At 38.2% G+C, this 18,464-nt stretch overlaps 1 protein-coding gene across 4 annotated transcripts in view; it reads left to right on the plus strand.

Moving 5' to 3' along the window:
* The window catches only part of MTHFD1L (methylenetetrahydrofolate dehydrogenase (NADP+ dependent) 1 like), a 149,339-nt gene that overhangs the window by 25,897 nt on the left and 104,978 nt on the right, over positions 1–18,464 (plus strand). For 2 of the 4 annotated variants that reach the window (XM_068677083.1, XM_068677084.1), the window contains exons 11-16: positions 1,094–1,267; positions 11,036–11,172; positions 12,399–12,445; positions 13,595–13,702; positions 14,602–14,676; positions 16,115–16,217. In XM_068677083.1, the coding sequence (XP_068533184.1) occupies positions 1,094–1,267; positions 11,036–11,172; positions 12,399–12,445; positions 13,595–13,702; positions 14,602–14,676; positions 16,115–16,217 (644 nt within the window). Of the gene's footprint in view, positions 1–1,093; positions 1,268–11,035; positions 11,173–11,793; positions 11,926–12,398; positions 12,446–13,594; positions 13,703–14,601; positions 14,677–16,114; positions 16,218–18,464 lie in introns of those variants that run through there. The other 2 variants (XM_068677085.1, XR_011094951.1) reach the window with 2 other exon arrangements.

Here is an 18,464-nt window from a genome sequence, read left to right on the forward strand (position 1 = left end):
GTTAATCTGTGGATATTTGAGGTCTTGCAGACTGTTTGAAGGTTCAGGGCATTAGCTTTGATGCCATTGCCAGATTAGATCTTAAAAATACTGTAATCAGCCAAAACTGCAGGAAGGAATTTAGTCTGGATAGGCTGAAAGTAATTAATCTCTTGGCAGTTTTTTTAGCCAGTTTTTGTGGTGGTGTGAGCAATCCAAAGCTGAGGGACTCCAAACATCTTGCTTTCCTGACCCTAGACACTACTGCTGCAGGACCTCGCAGCTGCTCAAAGCTTACGGGGGCTTCAGGGACAACTGGGTCAAGCTCACAGAAGAAAAATCCATATAGGGGTATTAAATCTAAAGAGTTCAGGTGGTCTAGGTCAGAAACTGTGGATGCATCACGTCTTCCAGCCTACAGCCACCTCCCCTCAGGCAGTTCTTGCTCTGTGCTTTTCTCTTGCGTAGGCTGCCACTTGCAGTCCTTGCAGGAAGTTGTTATAAGCTCAATGGACTTCTGGCTTGAGCCTTGTGCATTAAACTCCTGCTATGTGGCCATTTTCAATTTAGCTGTGGTTTCGAAGTGTGTGAATTGATCTTCTAGCGCCTGGTTTCCCTTGGCTCCCTCAGGGGAGTAGCAAGGCTTAGCTCGTTTGGTGGTACCCTCTGATGAAAGGCACTACATGCACAAGTATCAAGTTTAGCTAATGTGTTTATGTGACTCTTGGCCAAGGAAAGTATACGCTTTTTAGTAAAGTGTATGTGCTGAAGAGTACGGGGAGGGAGGAGAAGAAAAACAAAAACAGAAACATCTATTCCAGTGAGATGTGCTGGAGCATCCAGCAGACATGTCTCTAGCTTGATATGAAAGCATTACGTGTTATTTGGAATCTGATTAAACGAGAGCTCTGTGAAATTATAACAACCAACAAACAGTGCATGTGATTTTTCATTATTAGCTAATATTTAGGTTTGATTAATCAAATACAAGAGAGGATTGAAAAACTGATTACAATAAGCCCCATTGTTGGAGTATTTGCTGTTGTTTTGTGTTCTGTTGTCGACCACCTAAGCTGAGAGAAATCTCCTGGCTTCTATTTGTTTTCTTTTCCAGTGATATTGAGATTTCCCGAGCACAGAGTCCAAAAGCTGTCGATGTACTTGCCAAGGAGATAGGATTGCTTACAGATGAAATTGAAATCTATGGCCAAACCAAAGCCAAAGTACGTTTGTCCCTGCTGGAAAGGTTAAAGGATCAACCAGATGGAAAATATGTTCTAGTTGCTGGGTAAGAATGCATGGTAATGTGATCAATGCACACTCTTTCTACTCATATTAATATAAACAATCAACTTACATCTTTTTGATACACTGCACAAATAAGAACCCTGAGTGTTTGGGGCTGTATGTTTCTCTGTTCTGAAATTTTCAATATATATTTTTTAAAGTAACACATCCTTTCTTTCAAACTGTTATTATGGAGGTAAAGTATGTTCTATAAAGGTAGGGTGTTCTACGCTTAAATCCTTTCTGTTTTATAGTGTTTTTCTTATTGTTTTATCAGAATTTTAAATATTTTACTAGAATATTTAAGTCTGTTGTGGCTGTTTATAAACAAACTGTAACAGAAGCTACATGCTAATCTGCTGATATTAACAATAAATACTTTTTTTATTGAAGAACAGATTACATAGTTAAATAAGCCATGTTTTTTCTCTGAAATGTAGACATGTCGCCAGGCAGGCTTATCCTGCTCTCTGTTCCCACGATTACAACAAATGCTATGCTCAACAGGGTTTATGTGCTTCTTTTCTGAAGAGCTATTTTTTCTGCATTCTGTGCACATTTTTCATTCACCTGGTTTGCTAAGTGGAGACTTATAATTGTGAACAACTATGGTTTTTCACATTAATATTTAACTTGCAATGTGTTCTTTATGTTCTGAATTAATCTATATGGGTGCTTCCTTGTAACTACAACCAGTCAGGTTTAAAACATAGCTCTAGGCTGATCCAGGAGAAAGCTGTTTTTAACTGCCTTGATCTACCAATTCCTCAGTCAGATGGTATCTGGAAATTGCTTGCTTTAGCGTCTTCTTGTGGGCACTACTTGGATTTCTGGCCTTATCTGAGGTGGAGCCGTTGTAGATTGAGAGACCTGATGTTATGTGTCTGAGGCCAGTGAGTTATGAAGCTATCTTCAAAGCTATGCTGTAGAATTGCAGTGTATAGTGATGTGCCTGGAGGACTTCAGAGCAATTGTTTAAAAGAAGGAAATAATAGCTGATTGAGCCTGGTTTACTTAGGTTTACTTTTGTTGTGTTTTTGCTTGTAGAATGAAAAGCAGATACAGCGTTTGACTGTGTTTGATGAAGGAATCTGCTACCGTGTACTTTCAGGCTCATGTTGTCAACTGCATCAGCTAGGCAGGATGCTGTAGGCTGTGCCAAGCTTCTCTAGCAGCAGTCTCACAGAAATTTGAAACTCACAGAAATCTGAAAATAGCTGGAGATGGGAGATAGCACGATGCAAGACTACATTTAGGTGGATTTTAGTTGTCAGACCATGCGCAAGTTCTTAAGCATCTTCACTCCTTGTTGTCCCCTAGTCTTGTCTTTCAGGTAGGGTATGTCAGGAAGGTATGTCTCTGCCATGTTGGCACACAGACAGAAAAGTATATACTCATGGAAAAAAAAAGGCAGAATTTCCACAAGTTGAATAAAGAACTGGGAACAAGTAGAAAATTGTATTCATAAGTTTGTATGGTTTGTATAAAGACTCAACTGCATTTCATAAACAAATAGCTGCTTTTGTTGCCTATGTAACTTGATTATGTAATATGTTGCTATTTGCAGTCTCTCTGAAGTCATTGCATCACTTAATGAGTATGAAACCACATCTGTTGCATGAGGTGGTTAATAAGGAGTGCTTGGGCAAGGTGGCTGTAATAGTGGGAACTTTCTCTTCTGAGAGAGTGCAACTTTTTACTTTGAAATATTGTACATATCAAATATGACTTGTGTTCATGTATTCTCAGTTGTTCGTGTTTGCTGAACTGACTGTAGCAGACAATGGTTTTCACAAAGCTGGGGAGCTGTATCTGGTGAGGGAATATTTAGTACAATGAGGACTGAACACCATTCAATATGGAAATCAGAGAGCAAAATAATACCTTCAGTTGCCTTCTTCATCCTCTCCCTACTAAGGCAAGGATGAGTTACCCTACCATCTGGATTATTATGTTGGCTTACAATAACCGTAGATATTTAGACACTCTTAGAAAGCTGCAGTGTTTAGGTCTTCAGAGTAAGTTTTCAGGGCTTCATAAGCATGTATCTTAAACATTTTCTTTAGTTCTCAGTATTTGGTCTGATGGAAATATTAACTGTGTATGATGTCAACTTTTCATAAGCAAAGGTAGCAAAAAGTGGATGTGTGTATTCAGCAAGCTGGAGAATCTCCCTCTTCTGACCACAGTGCAGCCAGAGACTTTTGTGCCTGTAATTCCACAATAGGGCTAAAGTATTTCATGATGTTTAGGAGCTATGAATATTTGGTGCAAATGGTCTTCTAGTTTATTCCTGATGTGCTAGAGCCCAGAACATTTTGGTCTGGATAGCAACTAAGATGTACCCTTTTCATTTCTAAGGATAGCTAGATGCTATCCTTAGTGCTATCTAAACCTTAGATGTTTATCTTAACACTTACTTTTTGCAAGTAATTAATTTACTTTAATGCAATGCTTATCCTAAGATTGCTTTTTAAAATGTTGCTAGTAATTTGAAAGCTTTATGTGCACTTTCTGAATGCACACAAGTACAATTAAATGCAATACACGCTTTGAATGCTGAAAAATTAGTTTGCTTAACAGATCACGTTACCCAAAAAGTCATCCAGGTGAAGACATCGTTTCTTTGTAAATTCTATTTTCCTCTCTATGGAGAGCATTTTTCTCATTCTCTTTTATTCTTGTGTGTGTGTGTGTGTGTAATTTGTTATAGGGCTTGTGTTAAGACACCTTGGGGTCAGACTCATGAGTTCTCATGGAGTAATTAGTTCTTCTCCATCAACTGCCTGTATACAGACTCTCAGTACACTAAAACAAATTATGATTCAGAATATGTTAAGTGAAGCTGCCTCTCATTCTCCGCATGCTGAAAGTATGAAAATGAGCAAAGCCTGTATGAGACAGGAGCCGAGTTTAGTGCCCAGGATCATGTGTTCAAGCTTGTACACAGCATATTAGTAACCACAATATGAAACGTATGCTGCTTGTAGCAAAAAGCATATTAGGTTTTGAATGCTAAAAAATTTAAAATCAGGACTTTTTCACACTAACATTAGTGACTGTTTTTTAACAAACTACTTATTGGTAAGATAAGACCACGTGGAAGTAGATACTTGCTTAATGTTTGTACAAGTTGTACGATGGTAAATGTCTTAGGAACAGAATTTGCAGATTTGGATTTCATTAACTTCAGATGGGTTGGATGGTATTTCTGTTCACTATATTTCTTGGCCCATAGGTGCTTAAAAAAAAAAAAAAAAAAACCAAACAAACAATGAAAAGGTGGACAAAAAGAAAGAATACTAAATGGAAAAAAATATCATTGTGTTGATACAGAAACATTTGGCAGTGCAAAGGAAAGTCATGGCTGAGACTGTTTGTCATGTATTTGCCAAATAGTTGCATAGGTGCTGAGGGGGATTATTTTGTCTTTATCAATTACTGAGAGTTTGTAGTTGTAGATTCTTCAGTTGTTGCTGGCTTTGTTCAATCATTGTTGCTTAACAGCAGTCACTGTACTCTCATATCCGGAAGCTCCAATCCCACTTTAAGGATGGCACTGCAATGCTGTAATCCAACCTCAATGAAGTGACAGGAATTGCAACACTTCTATGCTCAGAAATAAATCTCTGACCGTTGTAATCTTGGGTGAGAGATGTGAAATTCATTTATGAAAGCTCTCTTGCCCACCACCTCAATAACAAGACTTCTTCAGAGGTTTCCATGTGCATCATGACAATGGTGAACTCGTTAAAATCTTTGAAACAGCTGGTACGGATAAGTTGAGGATAGGGAACTGCAAGAGCAGAATTGTCACATAAGTAGTAGAGTTCTTGCTGGAGTCAGAATGGCTGTGGTAACTGTGAGGAGGTTGCAGCTGGTGCAGTGTATCATCTCACTGTTTGTTTATTTTCCCTTTGTCAGACCTCATGCAGCTTTCCCACAGAAATAGCTCCACTGTAAGCTAATGTGAGGTATAACAAACAAACAAGAAGTCTGCATGTTCTTATCTTTGTTTTGATATACATAAGGGGAGAAGGCTTTCCAGTGTTATGGAAAACTTGCTTTGCCAAAGAGCTGGTGACCACTTGGTAGGTGGCAAAGTAAGTTTTAAGGAGGGAAATGATTGCGGGATTTCTGTGTTTAGACTGAAAGCGTATTAAATATGAAGAATGCAGACGTATATAAAAGTCTCTCAAAATTCATTAAAATTTACTCTAAAGTTTTTTTTTTTCCTAGATTTGCACGAGGTCAAAACATAGCATTGCATATCTATCTAAAAATGTACAACTGAGCTAAAGTTACCCGTTGGCAGTTGTAATTTTATATTCATGTGAGGTAGTGACCTAAGTTCCAAGTGTGCAGGCTCAGTAGTATAGCCAGCAAAAACATCTAAATGTCCACAAAACAGCTTAAATGGATTATTTTATTTATAAAATTCGATCAAAGTGTAGGCCAGGTACAAAAGGGAAAATATGTAAAGTAAACTTTCTAAGGAAATAATTGGAATAAAAATCTGTTTTAATTTCAGGCTATTTTTTTAACCAGTATTTAAAACTGAGGTTCAGGTATCTATTGAAAATATTAAATAACTGTACAGCTCTTCATGTTTGTCCTGTAGTCTCAAGGCTGCTGCTGAACCTTTCAGAATCAAAGGAGTCCTGACAGGATGTCTCATGTAAGAGAAGTTGAGGATAAGTAGGTGAATTGTCAAGACCAATCTGGCTTCACTGAATAGTGTGATTTGCCAGGAGTCCACGTGGTTGTTAATTCTGTGAGATGGGAAGAATCTAAAAAGTCAGGTGCCTGTTTTTGACTTTTCAGGGGTTTGTGCCCATTCCTACCTGCTGCAGTGGGCAAGCGTTCTTGTGAGCGTGTCACCCAAGTGCTCTAGATTGTTTCTGGAAGTCTTGTTCTTGGTTGCCTTCCTCCATCACACCTGCCTTTAGTTATTTTGAACCTTTAGGTATTTATCTAATAAATTGTAGTTGCTGGAAAACTACTGATCAGAGTTTCTCAGAAGGGAAGAAAGCTTATTAAAATGAACAAACCCATCTGAGGAACACACTGAAAACATAGGCTTTTAAAGACGAGCAGATTTTATGATGACAAGGTCCTGTCTGCAGTGATGTGTACCTGTAAACTGTTGCATGCCTGCAGGAGTACTCTGGGGAAAATAAGCTTAGTTTAGTTCATTTTTGCCCTCGTTTTGGTGATGGTTGGTTCTCCCAGAGTGTCACATTCATGTTAGGGATGTGGCTGGTGCAGAGTATCAATGTACTGGAAATTCAGCAGATGTAAGACCTGTTTCTCCAATCTGCACTGAGCAATAGTGTATTTCCCTTCTTGTTCTCTAAAAAAGGGTCTTTGTCACTAAAAAATTTCCAGTGCTTTCTGGTTTGTTTTACATAGTCATATTAGAATAGGCCAGCCAGGTCAGCAGAGCGTTTTGGTAATGTTACTGTTGATTGTGTGTATCTTCTGGGACAGGTAGACACTATTCCTGGTACAACAACCAATGTGCATTTTGGCTACTGTTAAAGTACTTGCCTTTTTCTGGTTTCCTTTCCTATACTGAATAGTAGACCACATCTTTGATTTTACCTTTTTTTGTGAGAGTCATAAAGTCCCCATGCCTCTCTGCATGCCCAATCAGTCTTGTGCTGTGCTTTGAGTGGCACTTGAATAAATAAGCTAGCAGTGGTGTCTCTGAATAATGTCAAATAAGAACTTCATAAGAACTATCATGCATCTGATATTTAAACACATCGGTAATCACTGACAGGAAACACTGTGCAAATACAAGTTGTTCTGTTAGCAGTGTTGTAGGGGTTGCGTGCACTGAGTTTTGGGGTTTTGTGGAAGTCCTTTACTAGTAAGTTTTAGAAAATGGTTATAGCAGTTAGAGGAGTCTGTCTCCTAGCAAACAGGGATTGTTTGTTTGTTTTTAGAATTAGTAGCTTAAAATGTTGTCATCTTGTTACATCTTTGAGTGCTGCAATGCCTCAGGATTACTTTTTATTATTTAAATCTGGGCTTTAATGCACAGGAATAAGAGGATTGAGTAAAAGGGATTAGGGGAATAGACAAAAATGAATGAGACAATAGAACAAGAAGAAACTATACTAATAATGACTTGAAGAGGTTTTGGACAACTAGAGTTAGAATAGTAGCCAAGGAGGCAAGACTGGTAGTGAATGCGAGTGAATCTGGCTGGGGTGCTCTGAAAGAACCATATTTCCAGGCAAGTGAGAATCCTGGAACAAAAGAGAGATGCCAGAAATAGCAGTGGGGAAAATGGGAGCTGGCAGTTTAGCAAGAGTAAAACAGGGAGGGCTGGCTGTGGTAACACTGTAGAGATTACAGACTATCTGTTCTTGTAGGAATTACAAACAGGAAAGTGAAAGAAATGAAGTAGCATTTTGTGTTCTTGCAGTAGATCAGAAGGAACTGAGAAGGCATGGTACTGATAAAAAGAAGATAGGGACCAAACCTGCTCGTTAGAGTAGATAAAGTAGGTTCTTCTCAGCATCTGCTCTAAATCTCCCAGCTTTTGTATCTATCTACATAAATACTTTGTGAAATTCTGAGTGAGGAAATACAACTGCTGCAGGAAAGGCTTGCAGGGAGATCTGAGAACAAATGCAACTAGTACTTGTAGGGTCCAGGTGTCATGAAATGCAATAACTGTCAGTTTTCTGCACAAAGCATTTGCTAAACCAACAAGATCTGATGTTGTTTTTCTGAATTCAAGTTGAAATAATAAAAATACAAGTGAAGAACTGGTTGTAGCAAAATATCTTGAATCAAATAATCATATGAGAAGATAAACATGGAGAGGTTTTTGTTTCAGACTGGTGGTTTTGATAGATTAATGATATGGGCATAGGAGCAAGTTCCTAGGAAGTATGGCAGCCTTAGCTTTTTTAATTGTTAGCTTGTAAAGGTAAGATAGTTTCTACCTTTCATTGAGAGAGAAATGGCTATATTTTTGCACTGTAAAGGCAATGAGATAAGCAACACATGAGAAAGGACAGTTTTCAGTCAGAGAAATGAGGTTAGCCATATATTTGGCTATGCTAAAACTGGGCATGTCAGGAGGAAGAGATGATGATATGGGTCACTCTAGCTAGTGATCTTAGGGCTTAGTCATTTAATATTTTTAATGACCTTAGGGCAACAGATTAGACAGCGCTGCTGAAATTTTGATGATGGTGCAAAGCTGGGAAGTGTATTGATATAGAGAAGAACCTCAGCTGTTAAGCAGATTGTGCAGAATAACCTTGATGACCAGCACGTAAGAAGTGGGGAAAATAGTATTAATGCAGTGCATTTTGGGACTGAACAGGAATTTCTGCAGTAAGGTCATGGCAGAGGGAATGGCACAGCATTGAGGGGAGAAGATTTCTATTGGCATGTGATGTGGACTGTATTTCTGTGTGTGCTTGACAGGAATCACAGATGAGGAAGTGAATTCCCTTTTTCAGTTAAAGGAGTGCAGTTCTAGGAAAGCTGGATGACTGTCTAGAGAGTGAGCTACTGGCTGTGCTTTAGGCTCTGATCATTGACAAACAATGTTATACATGTGGGGGAAAATGAATGAAAACAAGTGCCCAAATTAAGTAATCCACATACTACATGGTCATATAAGAGTAGTTCAAAGCTGTCAATAGACAAAGTACTATTTCTGTATAGTCTCAGTTAAGGAATTCTCTTATAGATGTACTAAATCCCATTATTTTACTGGAACTTGAGTTAAAACATTACATTTCTAAATAGGAAAATTATTTTTCTAAAACACTATAGAATCTTAATTAGGCTTGCCTCTTGTTGCCCATATTTTTTCAGATATGTCTAACAAAGGCTTCTTTGCTCTTTTTTTTTTTTTAAACAAAAAAACAAGGAAGCAAACAAAAAGAACATCAGGATCCAGTGATGTAAAAGATAGATTTGTGACACGATGATGTTTGTCATGTATTTATATTTTGTGGGGCAAAGAAAGGCTTGTGTCAGTTTCTGAACTAAGTCAACTGACATCTCCTTGCACTTGACAATTTTATTAGTGTTTTATGCCATTTGAATTGTGACCTAAGGATAGCAATGCCTTGCGTAAATTGCTAGCTGGTGAAGGACGTGTTTTTAATTAACGGGAGATGTGTTAGCTCACGTTTCATAGAGGTAATAGGATAAGGGTTTGTCTTCTACTAGTATTCATGTGCGTTCTTGCATCTGCTTGGGAATGAAGATTACTTTTTAATGTCAGCTTCGCTAAGGTACTTCCTGCTTTGCTGGTAGTAGAGACAACAAAGATGTCAAAAACTGCACCTTGCTTAAAAGCAAAAGTTCAAGACTTATGTGAGAGTGGTGTCAGTGGACTAGGGCTTTCTTCTGCCAGTCAGTGGGAGAAGCGTTGTGTCTCAAATGAAGAGTTTGAATGCGTTTTGGAGAATGAGATGTGTTCATACTCTAAGGGCGGGGAGGGGGAAGAGCTACCACCCCTATTTTTAACATGGATCATAGACTTGATGGCCTTGAAATCAGCGAGGACATCATTTAACCTAAGGTGTCTTTCATTCACAGAATCTTTTACATATTAAGATTAAGTGCCTGTAGAGACCACGCTGTTGTTAAAGGAAGATGTGTGTTTTTGCTGAGGGAGCAGCACTCCCTGAGCTGCATTTCTCAGATGCAGTTCAAACTTGCTCAGAAAACTGAGGGATAAGCTGAGAGTTTTTGGTTGGTTGGTTGGTTTGCGTGTTTGTTTCTAGCTGTCCAACATGCATGTCCAACATTCTTTTCCCAACCCATAAATGTATTCCCTCCCTTGTCTGTTGCATGGGTTGGAGAAGGGAAAGGGCTGGTAAAGTTTTCCACTTTGAAAAGTCAACCATCATTGTCCCTTCCTTAAAGAGACAAGGACAGAGTCTTTGACTGGAGGTTAGCATCTCTGATTTGAGGTGTCTCTGATTTGAGATTGGATGTCTTTCTAAAATACTGTCCTGGTTTCTTTATAGCATGAGATTTTAGAGGTGTTGTGCAGGAGGACAGGCGGTGATTGTAATTGTCCCTCATCAACCTTTAATCAGCAAAGGTATCAAGAAACTTAAGTGCTAAATAAATCATATTTAGTTGAATATAGTGACTTTTGTGTCCTGTATTATTTTAAAAAATGCTTTTTTTGTCATTAAGGAGTATTATGATGACATGGCAGTGCTGCAGGGAAAAGGTGACTCCAGCTCAGACAGACCCAACACAACTTCCACCCCTTATTCCATAACATTTGTGTCACAATCAGGTATAGAGAGGTATAGTTAAGCTCTATAAACAAAAGTGTTGGTTTAATTTAAAATATGCTGCTATTTAATTCATAGTTTAAGTAGTGGGAATAAAACATCTGCATTGCTACAGAAAAGCATTAATAGATGCTCAAAGTATCTTGATGGATGGTTTGTTAATGAAACTGGTGACACTGTTGTGCTGTAATGAAAATGTCTAAATTCAATTTATTCTTTTCAGAACTTTTGCCAAAATAATCTTTTCTTTTTCTGCTATCATAGTAAATTGCTTAAATAGAAGACACATGTATATTAGCATTCCAGCTTGAGCTAGGGGATAACATTGTGGCAGTATTTTTGTGGTGATAAAGTAATCTTATTGAAATTTGTTGTACAAATATCCTTCATTGAAATCAAAAGCTGTAAGTTCTGATATCCTCAGCCAGGCTGACATCAGCAAAGAATTTGATTAATCTTTTTTCTTGTTTTGCTAGAATAACCCCTACACCCTTAGGAGAAGGGAAAAGCACAGTCACAATTGGTCTTGTTCAAGCTCTTACTGCACACCTTAACATTAACTCCTTTGCTTGTCTGAGACAGCCTTCCCAAGGACCTACTTTTGGAGTTAAAGGTACGTAAGAGTTGCAAACTGTATGATCTGTTCCAGAATAAAGAATACTGCAGTTTTTTAGTGTCTTAGTTACTCCACTAACGCAGTGGATTGCCTGAATAGGAGCATATTGTATTTTTGTTAAGTAACTTATAAAGGTTTCTCTCATACATCATCTCATGCAAGGTTCATGTCTGTGTTCATGTAATTACGTGTATTAATGATGCAGATAAAGGCCAAACGTAATGAAAGGCCTGGGAATGAATTATCCACGAGGCGTTTTGAGTGAGTACACACCCTTCCAGCCACACCTCTGCTTGGAGACGCTACAGAGATGTCTCTAAATGTTACCGTTTAATTATCCCTTGAGAAGGAGTCCTAAGTCCACCCATATTGATATGAAATATTTAAGCCAAGGAAGTTGGCTGTCATGTGTGGTTCAGCTGTGCCTGCATCATACGTTTAGCAAAGTCTCAACCTCATCTTCCTGTTTTTCTGAGTTGTCCCTCACATACTGGGCTGCTGCATTTTTGCCTAAAAGGGCCTGAGGACCAAGTAAGAGGCAGCCAGAGTTCAAGCTTCTCTTCAACACTGACAGGAAGTAATACAATCTTTTTTTTTTTTTTTTTTGCCATTTCTCAGCTGAGATTGGTGCCTAACTGGGCAAACACTCCCCATCTGCTCTACTTTGCTTTGCTGAAGTTTAAGTTAACAAGTTTGATTTCAGCTGGAAGGCTCCTGGTGCTTGGTGCTTCTCAGCCAAGACTGGTGCATGTGAGTGCTTTAAATCCCTCCGCTCAACTTTTGTATAGGCTACAGCAAAATTCTTTGCTTGTGCCATGGGAGGCAGTGGGGAAGGAGCGCTCAGGCAAGAGTGTGAAGGTTTCATGCAGAAGTAGTGCTTGCTCATTACTGCTGCGTCTTTCCACCCAACTGTTGCATGTGCATGATGGTGTCCCAAATCTAGACAAGAGCAGAGGGTTACCCTTATCTAGCTAAAGTCTGGGCCAGCCATTATGTGTAGACTTTCTTTTCGGTTCAAGAATTCTAATTTTATTGCCTGCTGAAAAAAAGCCATCAAGGTTTGAGGAAATCCTGTTTATTTGGGTGCATCATGAATTCCCTAATAAAATTCAAAATACTGAGAAATGTATCATCAAAGCTGTATGTTTAACTTTGTGTGTTTAAGGTGTTGTTTTTCCCAAAACTGATGCAAATCTGATGCGACTGTGTGCTTTCTTGCGCAGGTGGAGCAGCTGGTGGTGGATATGCTCAAGTGATTCCCATGGAGGAGGTGAGACAACAGTGGAGGCACCAAATCCCTGTCCCCCTGGGAGCCAGGCTCTTCTCTGTGGTGCCCAGAACCAGGGCAAGAGGCAGTGGGCACAAACTGAAGCACAGGAGGTTCCCTCTGAGCATCAGGAAGCACTTCTGTGCTGTGCTGGTAGCTGAGCATTGGCACAGGTTGCCCAGAGAGGTTGAAGAGTCTCCTTCCTTGGAGATCTTCAAAAGCTGCCTGGACATGTTGCTTGGCAAGAGGCTATAGGTGTCCCTGCTTGAACAGAAGGGTTGGACAAGGTGACCTCCAGAGGTTCCTGCCAATCCAACTAGTCTGTAGCTTGGTGAAAAAAGTCCAATTTAGAGCTCTGCAAGATCACTGCCAGTCCAAACTGGTGAAGTGTCATGGCGAAAGTACACACAGCTAGTCCCAACAGAGCAGTCATGCAATGTTTGGATGCTGTTTGCACTAGAGTACCATCACAGCAAGGGCTGGTGTCAGTTGTTGTTGGTGCATCTCAGCTGTCAGTACTACAGTGCAGTTAAAACTGACCTCTCATCTCCTTGTGTAAGATATATATATATATATATATAAATAAAACCACCTTATGTAACACTAATCTAATTTAAATGGCTGATTTCAGATTTTTCCACAAAGATTTGCTGGACAAACTTTGTATCAACAAAGTTCATGCCTGATCTGGTACTACCTGTTCTATTATGGCTTGCAGAAAGCTGACATGAAACCATAAAACCAGCAAGCACTGTGTGCACTGGAGGATTTGGCAGTAATCTGCACATCTGACCCATGTCAAATTTACACTGTTGGTAATAAACTGATGTGGTATCAATCATGTGGAACTGTAGCCCTGGGCTTTCCATTCTTGGGTCATTTAGCAAAGAATAAAGACATTTTTGGCTTTGTTTGACTAAGCTCAGAGTAGTTTACTACTACTCAGGTGAAAGCAAGTCCTTCATATAGTTCTGTACATTCTCAACCTGTAATATTTCCTCTACAATGATAGGTGACTAATTTGAGCTGCAATCTCAAGGAGATGGCAGCATTGTTGTTGTTTGTTTGTTTGTTTTTCCTACATTTTTTGAGATTAAAAGGTTGTGTTAAAGGCATTTTATAAAAAGAAGTTCTGTTGCTTTCACCGTCTAGTTCAATCTTCATTTGACTGGAGATATTCATGCTATAACGGCTGCGAATAATTTGCTGGCTGCTGCTATTGATGCTAGGATCTTGCATGAGGGCACTCAATCTGATAAGGTGAGAATTACTTTCTAATATCCACATTACTTTTTTTTTTCTTTTTGAATTTTCAGTAAATTGAATTTCAAAGTAAACTAAGTTGACTATCTTCTGTTTTCACTGTGTGAGTGGAAACAATTGCTGAAGCCATTCTGTATTCTGCTGGGAAATGATGCTTACAGAATATATTTTTCTGGCAAATATCTGTCATAAAATAGTCTTTAAGATAAGCATCTTATGCCCAGAAGCTTGTCAACCATTTCAGACTTTACTAAGTAGGCTAATAAAAGATGTTTTCTCTCTCTCCAAATTTTATTCTTTTTAATGATTTGTATAGTCCTTTTTGAAGTTAGAAGTTATGCTTCTGATATATAGTTGGGTATGATGTACCTGAGGAAGAAGAGGTGTGGGGAAAAAAATTAAATCCTCTTCTCTCTACCAAGTCTTTTGTGAACTTAGTACAAATGCTAACTTGAGTACATGTATTTAAAGAGGAAAGGAGAAGAAAAGAACCTCCTCTTTTCAGCTACTTGTTAAAACTGAGCAGGGTTGTCTTGTCCCCCTGGGTGCAACACAAATGTGCATTTAGGCTGATTTGCAAATGACAGTTACAGTTTGAGTAATATGGCCCTTGGTTAAAGCTTTAAAGGATCCCAGTTTCAAAAATAATCCAAAACTTTTCTATGGAGACTTAGAAACACAGTAATTTGGGTAATTGCATTTAGGCTACTAAATCATAGGCACTGTTTAAAAATTTACCACCTTCTGAGAACTGTTTTTTAAATGTCTATCCGGAAGTCCACAGCTTAGGTGGTTGGGAAATTCTTACTGAAATTAATCTAAATAAAAGAAAATTAGGAGCTTTTTATTTTAAAAACTATCTTTTCATTAACTTTGTGTGTTGTTTTTTTTTCTAGGCTTTGTATAACAGACTGGTTCCAGTAGTTAATGGTGTGAGAGGATTTTCTCCTATTCAGTTTGCCCGTTTGAGAGTAAGTTGTTAATGTAGTCTTTCCCCAGTTACAGTATTTCTTCATAAAATATTATCTTATGCAACTTTTTGAAAATTATTTGACGTATGGGGCCAAGTTTGTATAAACCTCCCTCAAGACCAGGATCTTTCTAAAAGCATCCTACTTGAAGAAATAGGATCTGCGTCTGATATTATTTTCATAACTAGCATTTTTGCTATTTTCTCCTGAAATAAACCAATTTTTTTTTCAAATGGTGTGTCTCTCCTGATGAAATATTGAAGTCAGAGTTTTAAAATACTTTTCCTATTATGGTAAAGTCACATTTGAAAGATCAGATTCTTTGGTGTTGCAGTATTTTCTGGTTTTGAAAGTTTATTGTAACACATTTTGCTGGGGTTTTGTTGATGTCTATTAAATAACCTCCTTCATTGGAGGGACAGAAGTATATTTCTGTGCATAATATGCTTTTGCAACCCATCTTGCTTCCTGAATGCTTCCAGAAGAACTTCTATACAATTCTTGTAAGAAGAATGTATCTGGATATGAGGCTTCCACTCAGAAAGATAAATAACTAGAGAGCAACGCAGTCCACTAGTGTTGGGAGAGGAGAATATAGACCCCTTATACATGAGCCTTAAGAACAGCTTCAATCTTCTATTTCCATTTCCATGTTTGTTGTTGGCTTTGGAGTCCTGACCAGTGTTGTTTCAGAGGCACTGGGTGGCAACTGATAGCTGCCAAGTGCATACACAGGTGCATTTAGAACTGAGGGAGGAGAGGGGAAGAAAGGATAGAAGTAATACCAGCTTCTGGTTTTAAAAAATACATCTGTGATGCTTGGTTAATTCACTGAGGAATGCTTTCTAGTGCCAGAGAAAATTAAGATTTTTTTCGAAGACTGCAGTTTTTAAACACAATTTTCTGATCCAGCTTTATGTAGGTTCACCTTAAAAAAAAAAAAAAAAAAAAAAAAAAGTTGGTGTTGCTAAAATCATGAATCTGTAAAAGCCAAAAGATATTGTCTCATTCATTATGGGTGATGGCCTATTCAAGTGAATTTTTTCATTTCATTTGAAGATGAATCACACAAGACAACACATGGATGGGTCTTTCAAAGATTTTCACAAACGAGCAAGCAGTTAATTATCTTTTTCTTAGCAAGTGATAAGGTTGAATAGTTTTTTTTGGTTTACGTTAAGTTTCTTCTGTATAAGAAAGGGCGCTCACATTAATTTCCTATAAGTATTTCTACTTTTTTATTTCATTCTTCCATCAACAATGCCTCTGTTTTAGTTACAGGCACCTTTGTATGTGCTTTTTTTAATAGTTTCAGTTCTGAATTGCTTCTTTCCCAAATGCTTGTGTAAGGTGGGTGTGGAAAACGAGAACAGTTAGACCGTTTGAAGCAAAATAGCCATTTTATTGCTTTTTTAAAAACTTTTTTTTTTTCCCATAGAGGCTGGGAATAAACAAGACTGATCCTGGAACATTAACAGAAGAAGAGATCAATAAATTTGTGCGTCTTGATATTGACCCATCCACAATAACATGGCAAAGAGGTATATAATCAGAAAGCTGCACTTCATCTTGTCTGTTTATCATAAATTATTTCCTAACTTGCTTCATTTTACCTGAATCAGAGCTGTGTCTGCTCTCTGACTCTTAAGAATAACCCATTTGCAAGAGAGAAATCTGGGTACGTAACAGGTTTGGAAGTAGTATGTAGCTCTAAATTTAATATTACATTAAATATCTACAGTAACTCAAGAGACTTTGCTAATATGTTGAAGAATAGATTGCTGAGTGACAGTTCAAGTACCTTGTCTCTCTCCCATTAGATAATATATCTTAAAACATACTAAACTGCCTTTTCTGTGCATTTTTACAAGTTTTTATCTTTCTTTTCTTAACTGTGTCTGTTATGGTTTTTGGTTTGTTTGTTTGTTTTTAATATTTATTATATTTGGCTTTGGTCCCTGTTCCTCCCCAGTTCAGCAGTCTGGGTTGCTCAGACACTAGACCTAAGGGACTGTATATAATATTGTATGTGCATTTATATATCCTACTTTTAAGATGTCATGAGTTGTTTGCTTTGTTAGGAAGAAGAGGTGAAAGATGTGATACAGTTTCAACTATGTGTGCCAAGCAAACCAGTGTCCACTTTCTTGCTCTTAGGCAACTCCCCTCTGCGTTTTCCAGTTCTACTGCTGGATTAAGTTTCAGTGTTGACTTCAATAACTGTATTTTTCTTTTTTAAACAAATAGACTGTGTCAAGTTTTATGCTAAATGATACTAGATTTTATTTTTTCCTGAGTTCTTAAGCACTGACATTATTAGATTAAAATTACTGTTAAATAAAATGTATTGATGATGCTCAGAGAAATATATAATGGTGCAGCTCATTGAATGTATTGAGAGACTTAGCCATGCTTTACTGTGCCCTTTGCAGGCATGTTGTCTCAGAGTTGGGATATTTTCTCAAGATAATACTGGGGAATGCAGCATAAGACATGTTTTATTAATCACACAGTGTGTCTGTGTGGAAAGGACCTGTATGGGGATGAAGAAATAATAAAAATATTTAGTGTAATGTGACTCATCTTTTTTATCAGCACTGGTTTGGGAGGAGGCAACATTACTCAACAGCTGTTAACCTCGAATTATTCATTTTATATAATGTTAGTGCAAATTTCATTCTACATGACTCTGTATGATGTACAGATTTTAAACATTTCAGGAAAAGCTGTTTTAGGAAAGGCTTAGATAATTTCAAAAGTGTTCTATTTGGGACTATTTCTGCAATCCATGTATCTGCAAAGCTTGTTACTTAGCGGGGACTTTGTAGGATAGAAGAGAGAGCTATCAAATTGTCTGAGGATGAATTTTATTCAGGACCTCTTTCCTTGGAAGTGTCACAAGCTTAAAGTTCATCTTACGCTAGCTTGAAGAGGTACAGCATACTAAAAGAGGGAAAGCCTTCCCCCTGCTTACTCTTCCCTTGGTATTCATTTCCTGTTTAGAGGATAAGACAGTAGATATATCAAACTTAACATTTAGTTGAAACTAAAGTTCCCTGAAAAGTTTACTTTAGGTAAGGAGGAGAAAAAATTTGGAGAAGGAAAAACTATTTCTGTGTCAAAAACAATTCTTTCATATGATATGACTTCTACATGCAGCTACTGCAGTCTTCACAGAGTTCTTGCTTTTCTCCCAGCCCACTCACAATCCTGAACTGGGATTTGTAGAGGAATGAGACTTAAAGTCCCTCTTGTGTAATTATGCTGTCCTTTACTGTACAGTCAAATTTGTTAATCTCCCAAAACAGCAGGAAAAGTAGGAGGAGATGATGTTACTGACCTTCACTACAGACAATCTGTCTGGAGGTTCTTGATTCTCTGCCTCAGAATGAACAGTGCTCAAATCTTCATCAGAAGAATGACTTAATTGCCAAGCTACAGGTTGTACTGCTCAAGAGTACATTCCACCCTTTCCTTTAGGGCTGGTGCAGACTGAAACATCTGTAAAGCTAAAAACCCGTAAGAAAGAGAGGGCCTGTTTCTGCATTTGTAGGGATTGCTGCTCCTGGGAGTGAGAGGACTTGGAGTTGTCTTTTCTAACAGACACAACCTCCTAATGTTTCTTCCTAAGAAATATCCTGATGAGTTCCCAGCAGATGAGAGCACTTCTTCGCCATCCTTCCTTTTGGTTCCTATAAAGGCACGTCTGAAGTTGCATGTTGTCAGTGCAGCATTGGAGAACTTGGGTTGCTGTGATTGTTAGCAAAGTTAGCAATTCCACGGGATGG

Source organism: Anas acuta, chromosome 3, assembly GCF_963932015.1.
Source record: "Anas acuta chromosome 3, bAnaAcu1.1, whole genome shotgun sequence".
Classification (NCBI taxonomy): domain Eukaryota; kingdom Metazoa; phylum Chordata; class Aves; order Anseriformes; family Anatidae; genus Anas; species Anas acuta.